Genomic DNA, 21,854 nt, shown 5'->3' with positions numbered 1-21,854 from the left:
AAGATATAGGAACCATAGTAACAATTGCTTCGACATTCTATCCTTAAATCCCTTTTCACATCAAGATTAAGTAGGATATATATGCATAATTTTGATAGCAAGAAACCCTATTAGATGTTCAATATTTATGTGATACTTTTCTTATTTTATGTAGCTAGATTGGAAAAAAAATAAGTGTGCAAAAAAAGTCTTGATTTGGTTATCATTACTTTCAACGTCAATACAGAACTATTTAAGAACATGGGTTATAATTATTGAATAAGATCATAGAGTTGACTGATCAATAACTTTAACAAATCTTTTTCTTCGTTGTTTGTAAAAAGAATATAAACATGTTGTGGGCTCATAATTTTAGTTTAATCAAGAAACCATACAATACAACAATAAATGTTGTGAAAGTTACATATTAATTGCCACGTCACTATATTTTTGTCAATCCATGAGTTTTGAAATCAAGACTTAATCCAACAGTAAAAATTCAAAATCACTAAATCAAATGATTATATATGCTATCCTGTAATTCTACATAGGAATTAGGTGAGGAAATTTTTCTAATTAAATCCTTAAATTATGTAAACTTCCAAAACTCAAGTCAAATGGAATTGGAACATATAACGAAATAGCAATAAAGAATAGAATGATGCTATCCACACACCTCTTTTTACCTTTCAAACATTCATCTTAATTTTTAATCATTAAATCGAATAAATTGAACATGATCAAATGACATAAATGAACATAAAAGGTATGAAAGGTAAAATAATGTGTGTGAATATAACCACTCTAAAAAATATAGTAAAAAATATAACGAATCAAGAACTTCTTTAACTTAGTAAAGCAAGCGTCATCCCTTTTATAGTACAAACGATTAGCAGTTCTGCATTAGTTTTTGTATTAGAATGTCAATATATATATATATATATATATATATTGGTGGGAGAGAAATATGAAATATAAAATCATAACGAAAACGTCTTATAAGCTTGGAACATTCCTACATTAGAATATTCAGAGCTATACGTGTCATTATTTTTCAAAGAAAAGTAAAAGAAAGTTGTGATATTTTCAATAAACTGAAACATTTCATAAGGAAAGAAGGAGAAATAGAAATTGATGGTGGAAAACGAGCGGAGGGATATAATAATACTAATAGAAAAAGACAAGGGTAACATTGTAGGAAATTGAAACATTAACAAAAAGCTTGTTGACCCTTGCGCTTCCAATGGCGCCCCCTACGCCGTTGGCCTTGCTCTTGCTTATATCCTCCTATCTCCCTCCTAAATTAAAGCGTGTACTTTTAAAATAATTGAAAGTACTTTTAATGATATATTTTCGAAACCAATTCTTAGTAAAATGTAAATGAATCTTGAAAAAACACTTGAAGTGTTTTTGAAACCTAAAAATATTTTCACTAAAAACGTTTTAAGTCATTTTAAAAAGAACATTACTTGGTTACTCAAAGATCAGTAGGAACTCTTACTCAAAACTTTTAGTATTTGAATCACAAAGATTTGTGCATATAATCAAAACCGTTTATATTATCAATCACACTGTAAAAATTATCTCTGCAAGAAAAAAAAAAAAAGAATTAAAACTAAGATCGTTTAGCCAATGTATTCTAGCAAATATATAGACGGTTCGTAATGCTTTTACCAATTTTGTTCATTTGTTTTTATACAGTTTGATGAGTAAACAACCTTAGTTTTAATTGATTTTTTTAGAGAGGATCTTCATAGGTGATTTATAATATGAACGATTCCGATTATAAACATAAAGTTCTATAAATTGGTAACAAACAATTTTGAGTAGGAGTTCCTACTCATCCTTTGAGTAGCCAAGTATTATTCTTTTAAAAATACTTTCAAATGAATCCTAAAACAATAAAAATGCTACTCTTACAATATCTCTAACAGAAATGAAACTGACATGTTTTAATGGACCCAACTTCTATTAGAAGAGTGGTACAAAATATGATTGGAAAATGTGATAATTAATTGTAGCGTTACTCTTAAAACAATTCCTCTCCTCTCTCTCTCTCTCTCTCTCTCTCTCTCTCTCTTAGCTTTTTGTAGTATTAAAACCCCAAAAACCACCCAAGAAACACTATAACTAGTAAACAGCAGCACAAGCAAAGCAGGTAAAAGAAGCAAAGCAAAGAAAGGCTGCTTCACTCTCCATACTAAGGAAAGGAGAGCGGTTTTATTAGAACGTTAGGATGGAGCAGGAGCTCTTCTTTTCGTGGCTCAAATTTGTTTCCATATCTTTAATGGTGTTGGTTTTTTCTCTGAGGATGGCGGTGGTTCTCTGGTGGAGGCCCAGAAAAATTGAACAACATTTTGGGAAGCAAGGGATCAGAGGACCCCCTTACCGTTTCTTCATTGGAAATTACAAAGAACTTGCCGGCATGATGATCAAGGCCTCCTCTCAAACCCTTCCTTCCTCCTCTCACCATATTCTCCCTAGAGTTCTTCCTTTTTACCATCACTGGAGAAAAATCTATGGTACTTCCTTCTCTCTCTCTCTCTCATTCATCATTTTTGGTTCCTTGTTTTGAAGTCATTTCAAGTTTCAGCAACTGGGTTTTCAATTGTTTGGCTTGTCATCATTTCTCTTGTTTTTTTATACAAGCAATATTGAGGGAGGGGGATTCGAACTCAGACCTCGAGTGTAAAAGAAGAACGCTATTAAACATTTGAGCTACAAACCATTTCTCATCCTTTCTCTCGTTTTAAAACCTTTAAATATTTGGATATTGCACTGACATGTTTGGATCTTGGCCTTATGTTTTTCTTGAAAATCATTAAAGTGGCTGTTGATGTGTGCTATCTTCTACCATACATGATTGTTCCTTTACCTTGGTTTTGTGATGCTCAGAGTTTATGGCTTTCTGAAAGGCTTTTTTTTTTTTTTTTTTTCAGTTTTGGGTACTTCTCCTGAATCCTTTTTCAGGCTTTCTTTCCTTCTGAACTTGGATGCTTGATGTTGAAGTTGAGATTTTGTTCTTTTCCGCAACTTTTTTTTTTTCCCATTCATTTCCTTTAAAACCTCCATGGTAACAATAATCTTGTTAATGTCCTTTTTTTCCCCTTTTCAAAGTGAAATATGATGAAAAATGTTCAACTTTTTGCGGGAGTAAAGCTTTCACTATTTTTTTTCAGTTTTCCATGTCTTGTTTTCTTTTGTTTGTTTTTTTTGGAAGGCTTGAGTTTCCCAAATGAACTTGTATTTTTCTGTTTTGTATTGTTTATAGCTTCGCTTTGAGTTGTCTTCTTCCTTACTTTCTTTTGTTTTTGCTCTCTTTGTAGGGACTACATTATACATCCTTATAATTACTCCTCCATTATTAAATTTATTTATTTATAAAAAATTCAACCTACATTTTATTCGGTTACGTTCAAAGATTTTGAATCCTGAAATTTTAACCACATAATAATTACTTTACTGTTTTTTAATTTTCTCCAATATTGTTACCGCAGGTGCAACATTTCTTGTGTGGTTTGGACCTACAGTTCGACTCACTGTTGCTGATCCTGATCTAATTAGGGAAATATTTACCTCGAAGTCAGAATTTTATGAGAAAAACGAGGCTCACCCACTTATTAAAAAGCTGGAAGGTAATGGCCTCCTCAGTCTCAAAGGTGAAAAATGGGCTCGCCACAGAAAAATTATTACCCCTACCTTCCATATGGAGAATGTCAAGGTAAATATTTATTTAACTCCCTAATTATTTTTTATATTTACTTAATTATAAGAAAATTATTTGATTGAAACTATAACTCATTTCAGTTGTTGATACCGGTGATGGCAACAAGTATAGTAGACGTGATGGACAAATGGTCAGCAATGTCCAGCTCCGGAGAGGTAGAGATTGAAGTTTCCGAGTGGTTCCAAAACCTAACTGAAGACATAATTACCCGTACGGCGTTCGGAAGCAGCTACGAAGATGGAAAGGCCGTTTTCCGGCTACAAGCTCAGCAAATGGCGTTTGTTACCGATGCTTTTCAAAAAGTTTGCATCCCCGGTTACAGGTAACGTATATTAAAACTCCCTTGTGCATCTGTATGGCACTTCACCTTAGTATAACCGCCGGCGGCGATACTTAAAAGGTTAAAATTTTAATTCGATTTTCAGATTCCTGCCCACAAGAAGGAACATAAATTCTTGGAAATTGGACAAGCAAATTAGGAAGTCGTTGATAAAGCTGATCGATCGACGGGTAGAGAATTCGAACTCGGGCGACAATGTGCATGATAAATGTCCAAAAGATTTACTAGGTCTTATGATTCAGGCCTCAAATTCTTCCCCTTCTTCCAACATCACTGTCAATGACATTGTTGAAGAATGCAAGGGCTTCTTCTTTGCGGGAAAACACACCACATCCAATTTGCTGACATGGGCAACGGTTCTCCTAGCAATGCACCCACAGTGGCAGCTACAGGCACGTGACGAGGTGCTGAGGGTGTGTGGATCACGTGACATACCCACAAAAGATGATGTTGTAAAGCTTAAGACGGTAAGCCAAACAAAAGCTTTGGATAATGTTTTAATTAGGACGGAAATCGTGTTTTGTCTCTTGTCCCACGTTTGTTTCCTGAAAAAAACAAACGGCCACCTTTTGCTTTTTTGTTACATGTTTAGATTGAAAACATCCACCGGCAGCATAGTCATTTGCACATGCACAAGTTAGGCACCGAGGGCATTTCAGTCATTTCGCACTTTTGATTCGAACTTCTATTTACGGGGCAAATGATATGGTGTGCAGCTGAATATGATCCTCAATGAATCACTACGATTGTACCCACCTGTGATCGCGACGATCCGGCGGTCAAGAACAGATGTGGAGCTCGGGGGATACAAGGTCCCACGTGGGACTGAGCTTCTGATTCCGATCATAGCCGTCCATCATGATCAGAGCATATGGGGCAATGATGCGAAGGAATTCAACCCGGGACGGTTCGCGGAGGGTGTGGCGCGGGCGGCCAAGCACCCGGTGGCATTCATTCCATTCGGGCTTGGGGTCCGCACATGCATCGGGCAGAATCTAGCGCTGTTGCAGGCAAAACTAGCCCTTGCCATCATGCTTCAACGCTTCTCTTTCAGGCTGGCCCCCACCTATCAACATGCACCTACGGTACTGATGCTACTTCACCCACAATATGGTGTACCCATCATTTTCCAACGCCTGCCACAACATGATCAGGGTCAAGATCAAGATCAAGATCGAAATCAAGGGCCATGATCTCTTATTGTCACTATGCAATACCAGTCATTTGCGTGTGAGTGTGCCGTATGATTGGAAGTGAATTGACCGAAATACCCTTTTGGCCTTTTTTTTTTTTTTTTTTTTTTTTTTTTTTGTTTCTTTTTGTGCTGGGTTTCCTTAAAACTATAGAAGCTAAGCTTATTAAGGTCAAAGGTAATATCTTAAGAGAAAGATGTTGCACTCCCTTTCATCTAGCTTTTTACTGACCCTCATGACCATGGTTTTCTTACCAAAGGGGAAAAGGAAAAAAACTAACCCTGGCGTGTAAGCTTTTTTTTTTATTTTTTTATTTTTTTATTTTAAATTTCCCTGAATTTAATTAGGAATTAGTGAATTGCTAACAACTAGGTTAGCTTCCTTTCTCTATTGTTTGTATGTAATGTATATTCCGATCTCTTTTATTCTACAAGGGTTGTGATATCATTCGCATCAATGGACCTTGGTTGGTTACATATCTCTGCCTTTGAAGAATTTCACTTTTTCCACATTGAATTTATTGGGCAATTTTTGAATGTGGGCGTAGTTATATTGATCAATCAAAGCATGTGTTATCTTTTATGCACTCGAGTTCAAATACACTTCTTACATTTCATATTAGTTTAACGGTAGAGTTTTCGGGAGTTGTATATGTTAAACTTATTTCGAAATTTGGGAGAAGCGAGTTGGGTTGATTGGAAAACAAGCTGTTGGAACCCAAACAAATGTATTGATGTATGTTACCAATGCAAAGTTATGTGCGCATTAAGATTTGCATATTTCATGGCTTACTCTACAGCAGGCTGTATAATATATGCTATTCTATATGGGAAATGGCTACCAGTTACGATGAGAAACCCAATGTAATTATGTCTAATAAAATATTATGCATGCATGAAGATTTTTTATAACACCATTTGGGGCACCTAATAATTTATTCAAAATGTTGAGTCCGTGTAGTTAGTAGTAGCAAGCATTAGGAAACAATATTGCTCACAATGAAACAAGTTTTTCCATTTTACATGCATAAGAAAAACTTGTATATTATGTGATGAACATTAGGTGCTGAAATACTTGATCCTTGAATTTTTTTTTTCTCTGAATTTTCAAAGAGAATTGTTATTGGTACTTTAAAATTCTCATTTTACACTCTAAACTTTTTATATTTATATATATATAATATTTGTAAGGAGTGCATAATGAAATTTTTGGAGGCCAATAACAGTTCCTTTTAAAAAAGAGGTATTGGCCGATCCCCCCTCCTCTCGGAACTTGTAAGAAGCTACTAATTTCTCCCTGAACTTTGATTTAAGCCAATTACCCTCCTCAAGTTTTGTAACTGACCAATTTTACACTTGAATTTTAATTTTAGCCAATTATCCCTGTGAACTTTTAAAATTGGCTAATTTCCCCCTTGATTTTTAATTTCTCTCCAAACCCTAAACACTAAAATTCAAACAAAAAGTGTACAAGTGTACTAGATGAAGAAGAAGAAGAAGAGAAAAAACAATATGTTGTCTACAATATGGATAAAATTACCTTTCTGCAATCATAAAATTAAAATTTAACAGGGAAATTGACCAATTATAAAAGTGCAGGGGATAACCGGCTAAAATAAAAATTCAAGGGGAAATTGGCAAATTATCAAATTTCAATGAGTAATTTGCTAAAATTAAAGTTCATAAAAAAAATTGACAGCTCCTTGCGAGTTTAGAGAAAAATTCGACAAATACCTCTTTAAAAAATGTATGTACTATTAATTTTTGGTGTTACTAACAACGCAAGGACAAATGCAGCACCCAAGGCATGAAATATTGTTTTAAAGCAAATTAAGAGACTGCAATCCAGCATGCAAATGCACTTTTTCGATACATTCTCCTTTATGGGGTTTAGGGCTTTTTAGTTGTAGTTTAGTAAGGAGTAAGATTTGAGAGAAACCAAACCTTTATTTTTGTATTACTTTTTGGGATCTTCTCATGCTCTTGGAAGGTAGCCTCTCTGATTTTTGGGGTTTGATGGTCCCCATGGAAGCATGTGGTTTTGAGCTGCAAGTAACAAATCTCTCCTCTTTCTGTTTTGCTGTATAATTTTTAGCTTTTTGTTAAAGGAATCAACAACAGCATGCCAAGAGGCATGTGATCTCATTACTCATCCCTAATTGCCTTATTATATCATCCATAATTTTGAAATTCACGAATTAGAGGAATGTTAGCAATTTTCTCAATTGAACATTCTTATTCTACAATATTGCATGATGATTTAAATTTATATGTCACTTTTCGAAGATTAATTCTATCAAAATCAACAGATTCTGAAATCGTTTAGCATCTAGCGGTTATCAAATAAATAGACAAACCATGTTCTTCAATTAAACACTGAAAGTTTAACTACATTCATTAAACATTTATGATTGAATTGATTTTCTTGGGGTTGAACTAAAACATAAACGATTTCAATCACCGTTCAACATTGTAAAATTAGATAGAAAATTGAGAAAGTAGAACAAAATAGTCTGACTAAGAAGGTCGGTAGCATACTAGCATCAACCCCCACCCCCCCCCCCCCCCACCCCACAAAAAAAAAAAATCACCTCTCTGTCTCTCTCACTGCACGCAGAACCGACAACTTTGTATTAGGACACAATTGGGATTTACATTATTATGTAGATTGTAATCTGATTATTCTTCCTTATCACGACGATTATCTTAAAATTCGTGCTGCAAGGACATGAAGAACCATTATTATGTTATGTGCATTTCTTATTAATCTTGGTGAGGTGTGCTTCCTTTGCTTGCTTTCTATCTGATTCTTCATTAACTTTTTTCCCAGTTGTTTAATCTGTAACACGATTCCCCTGATTAAAAGTAATCCATGTCCTAATCTTAAAATGTTTAAATTTAACTTTTCTTTCATAGATTAGAGGCTTCTTTGTTCACTTGTACTTCGTCCTGAGCATGCTTCCCACATTAACATCTAGGGCAATGTCTCCCCAACTTTGCTAGGCGACAAAATCAACACTCCAATGACTGATGGCTCCATCTTAAAAGGTCAAGCTACATTTGTGAATAATATTTGATAAATATTTCCCTCTCCATCTTTATAATTTAATACATGAGACAATATTCCAGAAAAACTTGGGGTAAAGTTATAGACTTATAGTTATTTGAACAAACTATCTTCTTTTGTGCAAGTAGCCGTTCGATTTAACCCTAAGAACAGGAAGGGCAAGCTAATTGCCTAAATGTTATGGATGAGAGGTTTTTTAATGTAATCGACACACTGTCACATAGTATTAATAATCTACTAATATTATAACAAGCATGCATGCTATTTTTTATTTATTAGTATGAAATCTCTAGTATATATATCAAATTTATCAATCACCCTTCTTATAACATATAAATTAGGTACAACACCCTTCATTAACGCATGCACATTCAAAACTTTCTTGGCAGTCGGCATGGACAAGAGATTAATTAAACTGATTATCTCCATGAAAGATGTCCCAACTCATAGCTTGTATATTGTCTCAAGAATTAAAATGGGTTTTTTTGTCCCCTCCACCAAATTAAAAAACTGGGGTTTTATAGATCCCTAGGAAAATACTTAAGATCTATGGTTGTGACAGAGTCATCTCCCAATTCCCTAATCAAATTGTATAGTATATTACACCAGTATTGAAAAGCAATATTAATACAAATTCCCTTCAATATTGTCTCCCAAATTTGCAGCCATGCCAAAGGAACTGAGCTGGCTAATGTCTGCCCTTGATTAATGCGACCTTGACGGTCCAAAGGCCTAGCTCTTTCTGTTTTGCATGATTGGCCATTTTCTCTTGCCTCCATTTGCCAATTTCGTATAACCTTCTGACTCCTCCTATATACTATATCATACATGATTCCATATCTCAGTGTTCCAGATAGTTACCCCATCATCTTCTTCTCCACCTACCATATGATCACAAGGCTTGACTAGTTAGTTGTATACGTAATAATACACACACACACATATGTATGTATGTATATGCATGTATATATGCCAGATGTCAGATAATTAATTTAAGTGGAATGTGATGAACATGATCTGCATCTGATATAAATATTAAGCAGATCCCAACATATGCTGACAACCCAATACATTAATACTGATTTGATTGAATTTCTATCCAAGTTTACAGTAGCGTATACACATTTGCGTGTTCATTGTTCCAAAAGGAAGTGGCATGGAAAACTCGATGGAGAGACAAAGAAAAAGTCGGCCATGCATTTAATAAGTGTTGCATATCTTAGGTGAAGGTAACTAAATTTTGTGTTGGACATTCAGATGACAACTTATAAGTTATAACATTCTTGTCCATATTGAAGGTCATAATTAATAAGATGGTGCAGCCAAGCACCCCCAACCAGGTCATTTGTTGATAAGTTAAGTTCTCGGGTCGGAACAAGTTGCAGTAGCTTAAAACCGACTTTGCAAGTTAAAATTTCGTAGTGTTAGTTTTGTTTGTTTTTATTGTTGGTGTTTGGTTTAACTAAGCCATCTAATTTACTTAACAACATATAAGTTAAGTTCACGAGTTGATTGGAATAAGCTGCAGTAACTCTTATAAAAGTTTGATTCTGTGAGTTGGTAGCGTTTTTCAATAAAAGTCTGTAGTTTTAATTTTGTTTTTTTTTTTTTTGTGTTGTTGGTGCTTAGTTTAACCAAGTAAATTGACCTTTAAATGACAGATACATATCGTTTTCTGATTAATGACGGTTGAAATAAGAACCATTGAGCTTCATTAGGAGGCTTAATCCAACTAATTGAGTCACAGTCATAGAGAAGCATCTCTATCTGTCTCTATTTGTGGGAGAGGCAAAATCACATGGCATTGACAATCATGAAGAGATTATAGTGAGATAATAGGAGAGGATTTGGTGGAGCCACATAAATGCACCACTCATTTCTTAATCCAAAAACGCCTTTGCAAAGAATGACACCTTGGAATTTTGTTGGTCATTTTTGTGACAAGCCCACCTGTTTGGTTGCTCCTTTGCTCCTAAGATTCTATCTAATTACTCTCTATCTCTCAAGGAAGGAGACGAGAAATTAAGAAACAAAAGAAGAAAAATAGCAAATTTTAATCGACATATGAACTTCGAAGGACGCGTATATAAAGTTGCAGATTGGCATGTGGTTTTCCTCTGCGCTGCTTTCTGTCATCACTGCAGTCGAACACATCGTGGGTGAATAAGACCGTAGTAGTACCAAGCACTCAAAGTCATAGAATCCTTCTGCAAAATATATGTTATGTCCATCTTTTACCTTTAAATTGGACATCATTTGAAAGTTATCATCCATTTTTTCATGCAATTAGCCTCGAATCTAGTGAATTACACTATCTAACCCAAGCCTCTCTAACAAAGGCAGCCTAAGTTTCCAATCAACTGCCTCAACGCGTTTTGGGACGAACTAACTTGGTTTGTGTTCGAGTGGCATTTCTTCCATACCCACAAATCATTCGCAAAATTTTTTAATATTAGTCGGTTTGGACATCTACTTAGTTTCACCTAAAATTCATCGTAATCAATGAAGAACAGTAGTTGTGAAGATGTGCAAGAAATGCCCTTGTCCAAAATTTTCCTACTTAATGCATATCAATTCAATACTTTTTTTTTTATTAGCTTTTCATTTAATACTTGAATAGTAATTTTATCCAAAAACTTATGCTGTGATGTGCATAGTGGGCTTTCTTCCAAGCCATCAAATCATATCCTTGTCAAAATTTAATATGATTTCTGATGGTGGGTTGCAAGTTGCAACCCAATGTGGGATACATGAAGCCCAAAAGTCTTATCCCTACTTATTAGCAAGTACAATACCTAAACCTGGACCCCTTAAATTGTTTTTTCTTTTGTCAAGGGGCCCATAAAACAGTGCTGTTATGCGTGTGCGGACAATTGGCTGTTCTTTTGAACTTCAGACCCCTAAGTAACTTACATGGAACAGGTTCACCGTCACTTAACGTTCAAATCGGTGAACCCGCTCCATATAAGACCTTCTCCTCAAGTTAGTAATTATAGATATCCACAAGATATGAAAATCTTCACGAGATGCAAAATCATGTGACGGTCTCATCTCATCTCATGCAGTGAATTCTCTGGTGATAAAAAACAAACGAATTTCTGGCATGAGCTTTCTCACTGCCAGACTTGCCATAGGGGATGACGATACAAGTGATCACAGATTTGGCTGAATTATTTGTGATTGCCGAGGCAATGAAATTTTTCCGAGCGTGATGTCATCCTGGAATATTTTGCAGTTCACATTCATGAGCATATACCACGGACCAACCATCAATTCTTACCATAATCAAAAGTTTCTGGTAGTTGGATATGTAGCTTTCAGGTTGGTTTCTTGCCAAGCTGATATATAGTTTTCGTCGAAAGCACCTGCAGCAGGAACCATAAAAACTGTAATTCAGGCAATGCTTAAACAGAAGGTGCAGTAAAAACAAATTACCCCTTCAAACTACAAAGGACGTAAAAAACAGGTAATGTTTTACTACAGAAACTTGACAAGGACAGAAAACGAAGAGGTAATGTTTTTCTACAGAAACTTGACAAGGACAAAAGCTAATGATTAAGAACAACGACAATCTAATGTACCATTAACAGAAAAAGACAACTTTGTTTCCTTCCTGCAACCAATTTAACCCTTTCTGGCCTACCTCAATTCAACTCTTGCTGTAAAAGAACATGGTTGACAATTTTTGTAGATCAGGGCAAGCAAAAGCGTACTCATACGCTTTATTCGCAGTTCTCCATTCGCCTTTTCTTGGAACATATTGTTCATCACTCTGCTCTCTGGTCAAAATGGAAAAATGATCCAGTTGCCAAAGCTAAAGCAATGAGTCTAAGCTAGAGAACCAGTCAGATCTATTACATATAAAAACTACAATAATCACAAAGAATTGAAGATCTGTAGGGTAGTCGAGTAGCTTATACATTGACATCTACTTGCTGTTTACACCTGAAGATTTGGCAAATTGGTTACTGATTTGTTGACCGAAGAATAGAGGTTGAAACTTGCAAGTTTGAAACACTCCGAATCAGAAGCTGAGGAATAATATCAAGAAAAAAATTGCATACGTCCTGCTGATCAACTTAAGATATAGCTTCTGAATAATATCAAGAAAAAACTTGCATACTTCATGCTGATCAACATAAGATACCAACCTTTATTCCAGCAAGAGGACCACCATAACTCAGTGAATGGCGTATTCAAACACTTCAATAGAGAAAAATATGCAGCTAAGGTACATATTAATCACATCTTTTGGAAAATTTACAATGTAAAATTTGTCAAGCTACAACTTTCAGATGCACCTTAGAAGTAGAAACAATAAGAAACAAAGCTGACTTTTAGTATCTTGGTTTGTTTTGAAGAACTTTCCAAAAACTGGAAAAAGAAAACCTAGAATTCATCAGTTATTTAAAATGCATTTGGCTTCTGCATAATCAACACAAGCCGTTTACTCTCCAGCCAAATTTGTTGTTATATTGGTTCAATAACAATGCTTACCTTTTTCATTGAACTTTAAGCTTCAAAATATACTTCCCATGCTTATGGACAATTTCAATATCCTGAACTTTACATTCAAAAATACCCTTGATCAGAAAATAGAAAGGAAAAAAACACACAGAAACGAAGAATATTGTGAAAAAAGATCTGCGATCACATGATAATCTTGTAGCAGATGGAGAATAAAAAAGATATCACTAAGTAATTTGTAGGTGGACGCGCTGAAGAAAATGTTTGAATTAAAACCTTTCGAGCATCCAAATCACATGTCATCCTGTGTTAGCAACAAGATTGTCTTACATCCTCAGCAAAACACATAGCTAAGGCTCACAGGTGGCCTGACATAGTGACATGGACGAATGAAGAGACCGGATATGTTAATGAGAACAGCAGCATCAGAAGCTGTCTTAAATTGCCCTCGAGTCTAGGCCGAGAGAAAGCTGGCATGCCCCAAGCTCATCTTTGGAGACTTGAAAGCAAGGCGACAAGCCTCCTACTTTGGCCCTGGAAAACGCAGTGGATGCATTAATACTGCCCACAAATGAAATCATGGAGCATATTAAATACAACTCAAGGAACCGAAGCGAAACAAATTAGCCTCAGAAATCAACAAACAAAGAAAAGATACAACACTCTATATCACTAAATGTACAGATGTGTGATAAGCGAACATGCACATTCATTACTCTTAAGTTGCAATATACATCGATAATACCCAAATGCTTACACGGAAAATACAGAAACTTCATATGGTAAAGTTTATTTTGAACCTCTAAATATTGATATGCTGTCAGTACAAACCCAGAGAAAAGCAAAAAAAAGAATAATTGATTCACAACGAAGACTTTGATAAAAGGCATACTTGGAAAAGTTTGTACTACATTGCGTTTGAACTATGTCTTGTTAACTAAACACAAAAGAACATCAAAACATCTCATCTTGTTTCTTACAGTGGAGCGAGGTCATTAATGAAAATGCTCATCGAGATTCTACAGCTACAAGAAAAATATGAATCAGAAGACGCAGTTCCAGATTTCCTGTCATCTGATATGAATGCTGGTATCTCCAGAAATTAGGTTTCTAAGCTCCATTAAATGTTCATCATTTGATATATGGAGTGAAAGACGAAGATTTGTCACCAATTCTTCTTGTTCCCAACTTAAAGGTCCTGATGCATGTAATGCCCCTATCGTGCAACGGTAAGCATGCAACTCTAACCTATGGATCTCTGCTGCCAATTCTTCTTTAGCAGGAAGGAGAGAGATTCCTCCCTTATATCCCAATTGACAAATAGATTCAGCATCAGAAAACTGATCATCAAAATCTTCAGTAGAACTAGCTGAAACAGGAGGAGGTAACTTATTGGAATCATTCGTATAGATACTACAACTACCAACAGAGCACGTAATACTATCAGCATCATTCGATTTAAGGTTCACAGCAAACGCACGCCCAACATCACCATTTGGTTTCCTCCTTTCCACATCCACATCAGGCAATACAGTTTTTCTGTTGTAAAGAGAAGCACGTAAATCTTTTCCACCCTGCATACGTCTTGGTAAATCAACATCTAACTGTTCAGAAAATGTAGATAAATTCGCAGAAATTACTCGGAGACACCTGCCCTCTTTATCACCAGCTCTAAACTTCTCAGCAGATCCATCATATGCTTCATCTTGAGAACAAAAGTAGGGTGATCTTCTCTTCAGATGAGAGGAGGCAGTCTTTGTTACATTCTTCTGAGCTTTAAGGTATGAATTTTGGTTGAACTTTAGAGTTAAAAGTTCACCACGTTGTCGATTCTCATAATGGTTCAAACCCTGCAAGCAAGTAACCAAAGATTAGCACATGGAAACAACATAGAGGAAATCTACTGAAAGTTATTTATGATAAGTACTATCCTAAAACCAAAGAAAACTTCCAACTTCAAACATTCAAAACGAAACCCTACAGAGTTTATATCAATCACTGTTATTGATGCTTATATTTTGTACGACTACTGATTAACTTTAATCCATCTTTTCGAGGTCCTCATTAACACTTAAACTCTTGGACACATAAAACTGAAAAATGCTAATAAACAAATTGCATCGGGAAATATATTAGGATGATATTACCTTTCCAATCACAACCCATTTGTCATCTTGCCAAAACTGTCTGACTCGGATTTCAAAATTTCTGACCTTGTACTGCCGGGAGGATCCGACTGGCCTGATTAAAAAGCACTCCCTTCCCAAAACCTTTGTAATTGTTGCCATTTTCCAAGAAAGTTTGTCAAAAACCTCAATGACATCACCAGGAATTAAATTCTCTGAAACTTCCAGTGGAGGTGGGCATGGCCTGATGGCATCTCTGGATACCCTCTCCACAACGGCGTTATCAGCATTACCCTCATATGCATCATATCTGACTGTGTAGTTGTGGCCATTACCGCAGATTATCTTAGCACAGCACCAGCAGCCTGAAGGCATCTCCTTTTTGCTCAATACTTCGACATTGCTCCCTCGTTTGAATTTCATGATGCTAGATGCAAATTCCCAATTATAAACCTGCTTTCAACAATAGAACTAACGTAAGACACAAGACAGAATCCAAATTACAGAATAAGATTATATTAATCTCAGCATCTGATAAGGAAGAGTGAAGATCAATGGCAATTAATGGATTCGAAACAGTCATGAAATAAGATTAAAAAAAAAAAAAAAAAAAATTAGAGAATCTAAGCAAACAAGTAAGATAAAAAAAATATTCAATGATTTAAATTTCAACGTTTCTCTGCATCTTCTATTCAGCCAAACAGTCATGAAATTGAAAAACTTGCAGAAACCCTTTGGTTTAAGATTAAAGGAAAAAAAAATTGAACAAGATCAGAAATTCAAATCGGACTGCCAATATGCTCTGTTTGGCTGCTGAGAAAATCAAGAAAATTAAAAAAGCACCAAACTTTAAATTCCCAACTTTTTCATTGATTAAGACATGAGAAGACTCAAACCAGCATTCAACTGAGCTAAATTCAACTACATGGTTTAGTTTCATCGACCCAATTTCCCAAAACCATCTACCAAACCAGCAAAATTACAGACCAACCCAATATTTATTTTCTTCCTGTTTCCACCGTTTTCTCGGCAACCAAACAGTCTGGGGAAGGAAAACGATTGAACCCAATACGAAAAATCAAAACTTTTTTTTCTGTCAATTCATTCTCTTCACCCAGAAGAAGATTAAACTGAAAGGAGATAAACAGATTGCAAAGCAAACAAATTTAATAAAAAAATATAAATGCAGAGAGAGATTAAAGAATTAAGAAAAGTAAACAGAGCTTTTTCACTGACCTTCTTTCCAATTCAGAGAGAAAATTTTGGTAATCAGAAAAAGTTTGAACTCTGTGATTCTTGTTGTTGTTCTTGTGTTTTTGTGTTAGTTTTATTGTTTTTTTATGTGATTCATTTTTTTTAATATTTTTGTGGGTATTTAAAAGGTCCAAATATTTAGCTTAATAAGCAACGAATATGGCATGGTTTTGGTTTCTATGCCAAGTTGCCACCTGCCCAAAAATAGCTTGTTGAGGTGGGAATTAACTGTTTACATTTATCCTCTCCCCTTTTTTACCCTTTTCCATTTACGATTTGTATTTTGAGAATTATTTACCTCGGGTTAAATTTTGACTGCAAATCTGAATATATACAATTTGAGTTTATAACTTGTATTTTTGACAGATGAAAGGTTATTCTAAACTATAAAAAGAGAAATTCTAACACGGAAGATTAAGCTACAAGCCACTTACGAGTTTACAACTTGTTTATATTTACGTTTTTTTGTTTCAAATCGCTTGTGCGCAATTCCAAGTCAAACTTTCAAGCTATGTAAAAAGAAGAAAAACATTAGTTACAATTTTGACTATGTTATTACTTTCATGGTTACTAAATGAAAATTACTTTTTTTAAGAAAAATATATTTTAAATTACTTTAGTATAAAAAGAAGGAAATCCAACTTAAGTAAGGGGCAAACACATTGCTCTAATCAGCAAATTTAACATAATGAATATTTAATTGCATTTTCACGAGCTAATTAATTATTGGATTGTCACGTTGGCTTCTATTGTAGAATTGCGTTCGTTTGGATGCCAAATTGAGATATGGGTGAATGAATGGTTATCCATCCCAAGGAATTTTCCAAATATTATGTTGGATATCGAATTTATGATTGCATAATTTCTTAAACTAATGATTTTCATAAAATAAAGAGAGTTTTAATGAAAAATTCGCGGTACTATTTACTTTAACGAAAAATCATATTTTTACACTAAAAAGTCAATCCTGGTACTATTCACTTTACCCTTTATTTTGTCCTTATCATTAAAACTCAAAGTTTTCAAGCACTTTTCATTAGTTTTCCTTAAAATTAAAAAATAAATAAAAAAAGAATGCTTGGTATTTTGTATTAGGAAAGTTTGCGAAAGAATTCTCTAGTTTTCTTTTCTTTTTTTTCCTTTACTTTTATTCAAATATGAAGAAGGCGAGCCTTGACCAAAAGGTCACATGTTCAAGTTATGGAAACAGTTTCTTTGCAAAGTAAGGGTAAGACTACGTACGATTGACGTACCTCTCCCGACCTTTGCAAATCGGAGAACCTTATTGGCTTGAGGTCACCCTTGTTTTCACTTTTATTCAATATCAAGAAGAAGAGAAACCAACAAGTGGTGAATTGTCTTAGTAGTTAGGATTTCCTGCTTCAACTTTTTGCGTTCTAGATTTAGACCCTTCCCCTTACCTCTTAATGTAAATTAATTGAAACATTTCTTGTACTAAAACAAGGGAATCGAACATAAGAATTTGAGGAATCGAACATAAAATTATAATTGGGACAAATAAATATAGATATTCCTAAATTAGTAAATAGGGAAATAGAGGACTTTGATACTAAAAAAGAAGCAACATGATTTGATAATCTATTGAAAACTTGAAATTGTTGATAAAAAAAAAAAAAAAAAATCGAAAAGCATCTTTGGATACGTGAGGTTTTGTTTTTCTTTTTTCTTGGGGACCAGTTAAGGAAGACCAAATATATAATTAGAGACCAGAGAGTTGTCTTACTTTGAATTTGAACTGCAAACGGTGGCTAACTCAAAATGTATATGATCAACTGTTTTGACTAGAACCTGTGAAGAACATGTCAACACGCATATTGTATTTAACTTTCATATGTATAATATATCAATTTTGTATTGTATATACCATATAGTCGATATATACTCATAAAGTAAGCAACATGATGACAGTAACTTATTTGAAGTTTGCAGGGTTAGTTCAAATTACGTAATCCACGATTAGGGAGTAATTTTTTGGTGTACTAAATGTAAATGCTATCACTCTGCGTGTTACGAAAGGACAATAAAGAAATAAGTTAGACTAAATTAGATCAAAAACTAGATTTCTTCCTTACGCATGCATGGCGGTCAATACTTATTTTCTTCAAAGCACGGGGATCATGCTTGCAATTAGCATGTCTTTTCCATGCAGTGCATGGTGATCGTTCAAGGGTCAAGTTTTCATAAACCAAGCAATACGGCGCTATTTTTTAACCTTCATTTTTCACTTAGTAGAGAAATAATCTTAGACCCCAAAATCTGCAAATTTACTTCCGAAAATATAAAAGGTGTTTGAGATTTGAGATATTAAGGGGAGAGTTAGGGGCGTTCAAATCTTCTATATCCCAAAGTCTATGTGGTCTCTCTGTAATTTATCTTATTTGTTGACACTTGGTCATTCATTCAAACCCTACTTTACAATATTAACTCTTTAACTTATCTCCTTAATAGAAAAAATTAAAACCTAAAGATAAATTAAGTCAAAAGAACACATATCTCTCAAGAAAATAGGTCACAAATAAACCATAAAAATTTGTAAGTGCAAAAGATTTAAACTCGAGCTAGGGAACCTAATTTCTGGTAAAAGTATATAATTTTAATTTTCTAATGAAGTGACATTTGCCTGTCATTATCTTCATCAACCAGTTGTCGTTTATAATTAATTGTGATATATAGCATAACATTCTAAATTATTAAAAAAAAAAAAAAAAAGAAAAAAAAAAGGATGATGATGTTCATGCGAGACCACATATTTGGCAGTTTGGATAAGCCAACTTAGCCAAGCCACCGTGCAACCATAGCCCTCTCACCCTCAGTCCCTCCCATTTGGGTGGGCATACACGTAACAAGGATTAGTTGTACTTACTTCTTGTTTGTCCCTTGTGAATTGATAATCCATGCGTTAATTAACCCGTTATATACAAAATATATTCACCTTTTGTTTTCCGTCATTTCAATTTGAGAATCCATTAAAATTCTTTTTTCCATAGTGTAAACGAATTTAGTGTAGGTTATGTTATCTTTTGTCAAAATACTAATAAGGCTTATTTACACATATACCCAATGTCTCTGTTTTATACTCATTTGGCCAACGTCATTCCGTGTTTGAGACCATTAGCCAACGTCATCCTTTTAATTAAATTACCGTTAAAACAAACTTCTTAAACTTAGTTTTCTGAAATTATAAGGGTTTTTTAAAACTATTTAAAAAAGTTGATTAGTATAATATTAAAACTTAAAAAAATTGAACAAAGGGGAAGGGGACTTAAGGGAGATGATGATATTTAAACAAGGCGGAGACAGTAGAAGAGGGGGGATGTAGTGGGAGATGGTGGAGCATGGGCGCCGTGATAGCGATTGGGGTGACACCAACGATGTGGCCTGTCGGCGAGAACAACGAGGGATTGGCTTAAGAACGGGGATGGCCATGTCGACAGAGACTAGGTGCTGGTGGGGTGGTGATGGCTTGGATTATGGTGTGTTCCTTTCTATTTCAAAATTGAATTTAAGTGTATGATAATAAAACTTTCAATAATTTAACAGCAAGTTAACAGATTAGACTTAATTGGCTAACTGTGTTAAACACAATGACTAAACTAGTTTTAAAAACATAGGAACCTAAATTGACTAAAAAGTAAAACACAAGGACTATTTTAACATTTAAGCCTTGGTTTTTTGTTTACTTTTTTTCCGCTTTAGATTCCAAACTATTTTGCAATTTTGATTTTGTAATTTATCCACATGGCAATATTTCTTTGATTGTGTGGCCGTCACATGAATGATATATCAACACATTAACAGAAGTTTTAACAAAACTTAACAACACATAAAAAAGTGAGAGACTAAATGGTTAAGTGGATAAGATAGACATTTTCATAAGATTCAATAGAAGACAACAAGAAAACTTAGGTCTATCTTATCTGTTTGCTATTTACATAAAGCTTACATAAAACTAATTTATTTAAGCGAAATGTAGAAAACGTATATAGTTTCTTGGATAACACGTTTCTTCATAATATTGGTTTTAATAAAGTTGGAATGTCACTTTTGGCCATCCTCCATTATCCTCTGTGATATTCATGAGTTTGCTTGGAGAGCACAACAACATTCAAAGCTGTCGAACCAAAATTGAAACAACGTTATTCATTTCTCTCACCTTTCTATTTCATTTGTTATTCTTTATTTATGGGAAATAAATATGACCTCCTACGACACGTATTTAATGTATCGTTGCATACATGGATAATGGATCCACGTCATTCTTTGCCATTATCGATCTCTTTTGAGAAAATAACAAATAAGAGATCCCGAACACGAAAAGAACTTCCATACACTTAAAATTCTATAATATGGTTATCTTTTATCACACACCTAAGCATGTACGAGGGAGGCACAATATATAACAATGTTTGATTGACCTAAAGTATCACAATCCCGATGATCTTGGATGCTTGGGAAAATGTGGTAGGGTTAGAGGTGGGTGAAGATTGAAGCCTTATGGTTGGGAAGATATTGGGTCTTGACCAAGCCCATCCAATTCCTATTGCCTCCAAGATGACAACTAGCACCCTCAAATATATGAGCAAGAGCAATCAGAAATTGGTTAATTAAGTATAAATTTACGGCAAAACCAAGGACAAAGCTAGGAAATATCATCGTCTCAATGTCACGATCATATTAATGGTGATTACGAATTTACATTTCCATATTATCAACTTTTTTTTTTTTTTGTTGTAGAGAGCAAATAAGATATCTGCATATGTGCGTAAGATGAGCACGTGTGCTCGCTCTAACTAATGTGGCTATAACTACGTCTGCTAAAGAGACCACATATTTAAGTTACATAAAACCAAGTTTACAGTTTCGTAGGATGAGAGAAAATCCAAAGTACAAAACCGCAGAGGAACAGAATGACGGGAATTAGATGAATGGCATTCTCTCCTCCTGAAGAGTTACGAAGCAGACCAATTTCCTTTCTGGTAGCATGGTCTGAGTTTTCAATGGAATGCACCGGTAAGTCTCTGGAAGCTGCTGCGGTTTTTAGAAGCGGAGTTGAGGCCAGGGACAGAGACGCCGGCGAGAAGTTCACCAGGAAACTCTTCAGAGGCTCGGGCAGAGCTCGGTGATCTATGCATTTTTCGGAACAAGAAGGGGAAAGGGTAATCGAAAACGATGGAGAAGAAGAAGAACGAAGTGCTTTCAGATCTTATAGTGGAGAGGATTAGGAAAGTAATTACTATACATAATGGAGCTTGCTAACATTGCTAGAAAAGGCTGGAAAATCAAAGGATAACAGCTTTTGCTTGCAGAGCAAAAAATGCAGGGAAGTAGCATGAGAGAATGTCGACTTAGCTTAAAAGCAGCTTCCAAGACAATTTAAGGCATGCATGTGACGAACAAAAATGTCAAATTACTTCTTCTTAGCACAAAGAAAAGAGATTATGCATGTCATGCGTAACACACTTGTTTTATTTTAAGAGATTATCAACTAGTAGATAAGAAGACAAGAACATCTGAGTCAAAATCATGTGAATCAACGTCGATAACAAATTGAAAAGATCAAAGAGTCCCCACCACGTCAGCTAAATTAACGCTTCGCTCATCTGTTGACGGTATGGGATGAGTCGATAAGTAGAAGATAATTGAGTGCGAGGAGTCAAGTGATATTTTGTATAGAGGACAAG

The 21,854-nt window shown here is 34.8% G+C and overlaps 2 protein-coding genes across 11 annotated transcripts; one reads left to right on the top strand and one right to left on the bottom strand.

Annotated features, from left to right (window-relative positions):
- The first annotated feature begins 2,051 nt into the window (after positions 1 to 2,051).
- Positions 2,052 to 5,715, top strand: LOC125477997 (cytochrome P450 734A1-like). Its single transcript, XM_048585584.1, has 5 exons — positions 2,052 to 2,501; positions 3,477 to 3,700; positions 3,787 to 4,028; positions 4,132 to 4,513; positions 4,763 to 5,715. Exons 1-5 carry the CDS (start codon positions 2,216 to 2,218, stop codon positions 5,237 to 5,239), a joined length of 1,611 nt encoding a protein of 536 aa, XP_048441541.1. The 5' UTR covers positions 2,052 to 2,215; the 3' UTR covers positions 5,240 to 5,715.
- Positions 5,716 to 10,991: 5,276 nt separating this feature from the next.
- LOC103939799 lies at positions 10,992 to 16,290 on the bottom strand. Of its 10 annotated transcripts, none has more exons than XR_007258830.1 (7): positions 16,135 to 16,290; positions 14,920 to 15,351; positions 13,753 to 14,622; positions 13,049 to 13,306; positions 12,803 to 12,869; positions 11,949 to 12,679; positions 10,992 to 11,670 (listed from the first exon to the last, which is right to left on the bottom strand). XR_007258830.1 is itself a non-coding variant. In XM_009349911.3 (3 exons), the coding sequence occupies exons 2-3, from the start codon at positions 15,319 to 15,321 to the stop codon at positions 13,843 to 13,845; spliced, it is 1,182 nt and encodes a 393-aa protein (XP_009348186.2). In that variant the 5' UTR covers positions 15,322 to 15,351; positions 16,135 to 16,290; the 3' UTR covers positions 13,465 to 13,842. The 10 variants fall into 10 exon arrangements, 1 of the variants encoding a protein (XP_009348186.2); XR_007258829.1 differs by having other exon boundaries at positions 12,803 to 12,864; XR_007258826.1 differs by having other exon boundaries at positions 11,949 to 12,084; positions 12,226 to 13,306.
- Positions 16,291 to 21,854: the final 5,564 nt, after the last annotated feature.

Source organism: the organism of the source record quoted next, unplaced genomic scaffold (genome assembly GCF_019419815.1).
Source record: "Pyrus x bretschneideri cultivar Hongxiangsu unplaced genomic scaffold, Pyrus_bretschneideri_v1 Contig1, whole genome shotgun sequence".
Lineage (NCBI taxonomy): Eukaryota > Viridiplantae > Streptophyta > Magnoliopsida > Rosales > Rosaceae > Pyrus > Pyrus x bretschneideri.
Note: the sequence above shows the minus strand (reverse complement) of the source record. Positions and strands in the feature narration are given on the sequence as shown.

What these genes read in the sequence shown, in the direction of transcription:
- LOC125477997 (XM_048585584.1), top strand. Translation starts at nt 2,216, where the DNA reads ATGGAGCAGGAGCTCTTCTTTTCGTGGCTCAAATTTGTTTCCATATCT. An exon ending in GTTTGCATCCCCGGTTACAG is followed by an intron (nt 4,029 to 4,131) that starts GTAACGTATATT and finishes TTCGATTTTCAG; the next exon opens with ATTCCTGCCCACAAGAAGGA. An exon ending in ATGTTGTAAAGCTTAAGACG is followed by an intron (nt 4,514 to 4,762) that starts GTAAGCCAAACA and finishes TATGGTGTGCAG; the next exon opens with CTGAATATGATCCTCAATGA.
- LOC103939799 (XM_009349911.3), bottom strand. Translation starts at nt 15,321, where the DNA reads ATGAAATTCAAACGAGGGAGCAATGTCGAAGTATTGAGCAAAAAGGAG. An exon ending in AATGGGTTGTGATTGGAAAG is followed by an intron (nt 14,623 to 14,919) that starts GTAATATCATCC and finishes ACTTGCTTGCAG; the next exon opens with GGTTTGAACCATTATGAGAA.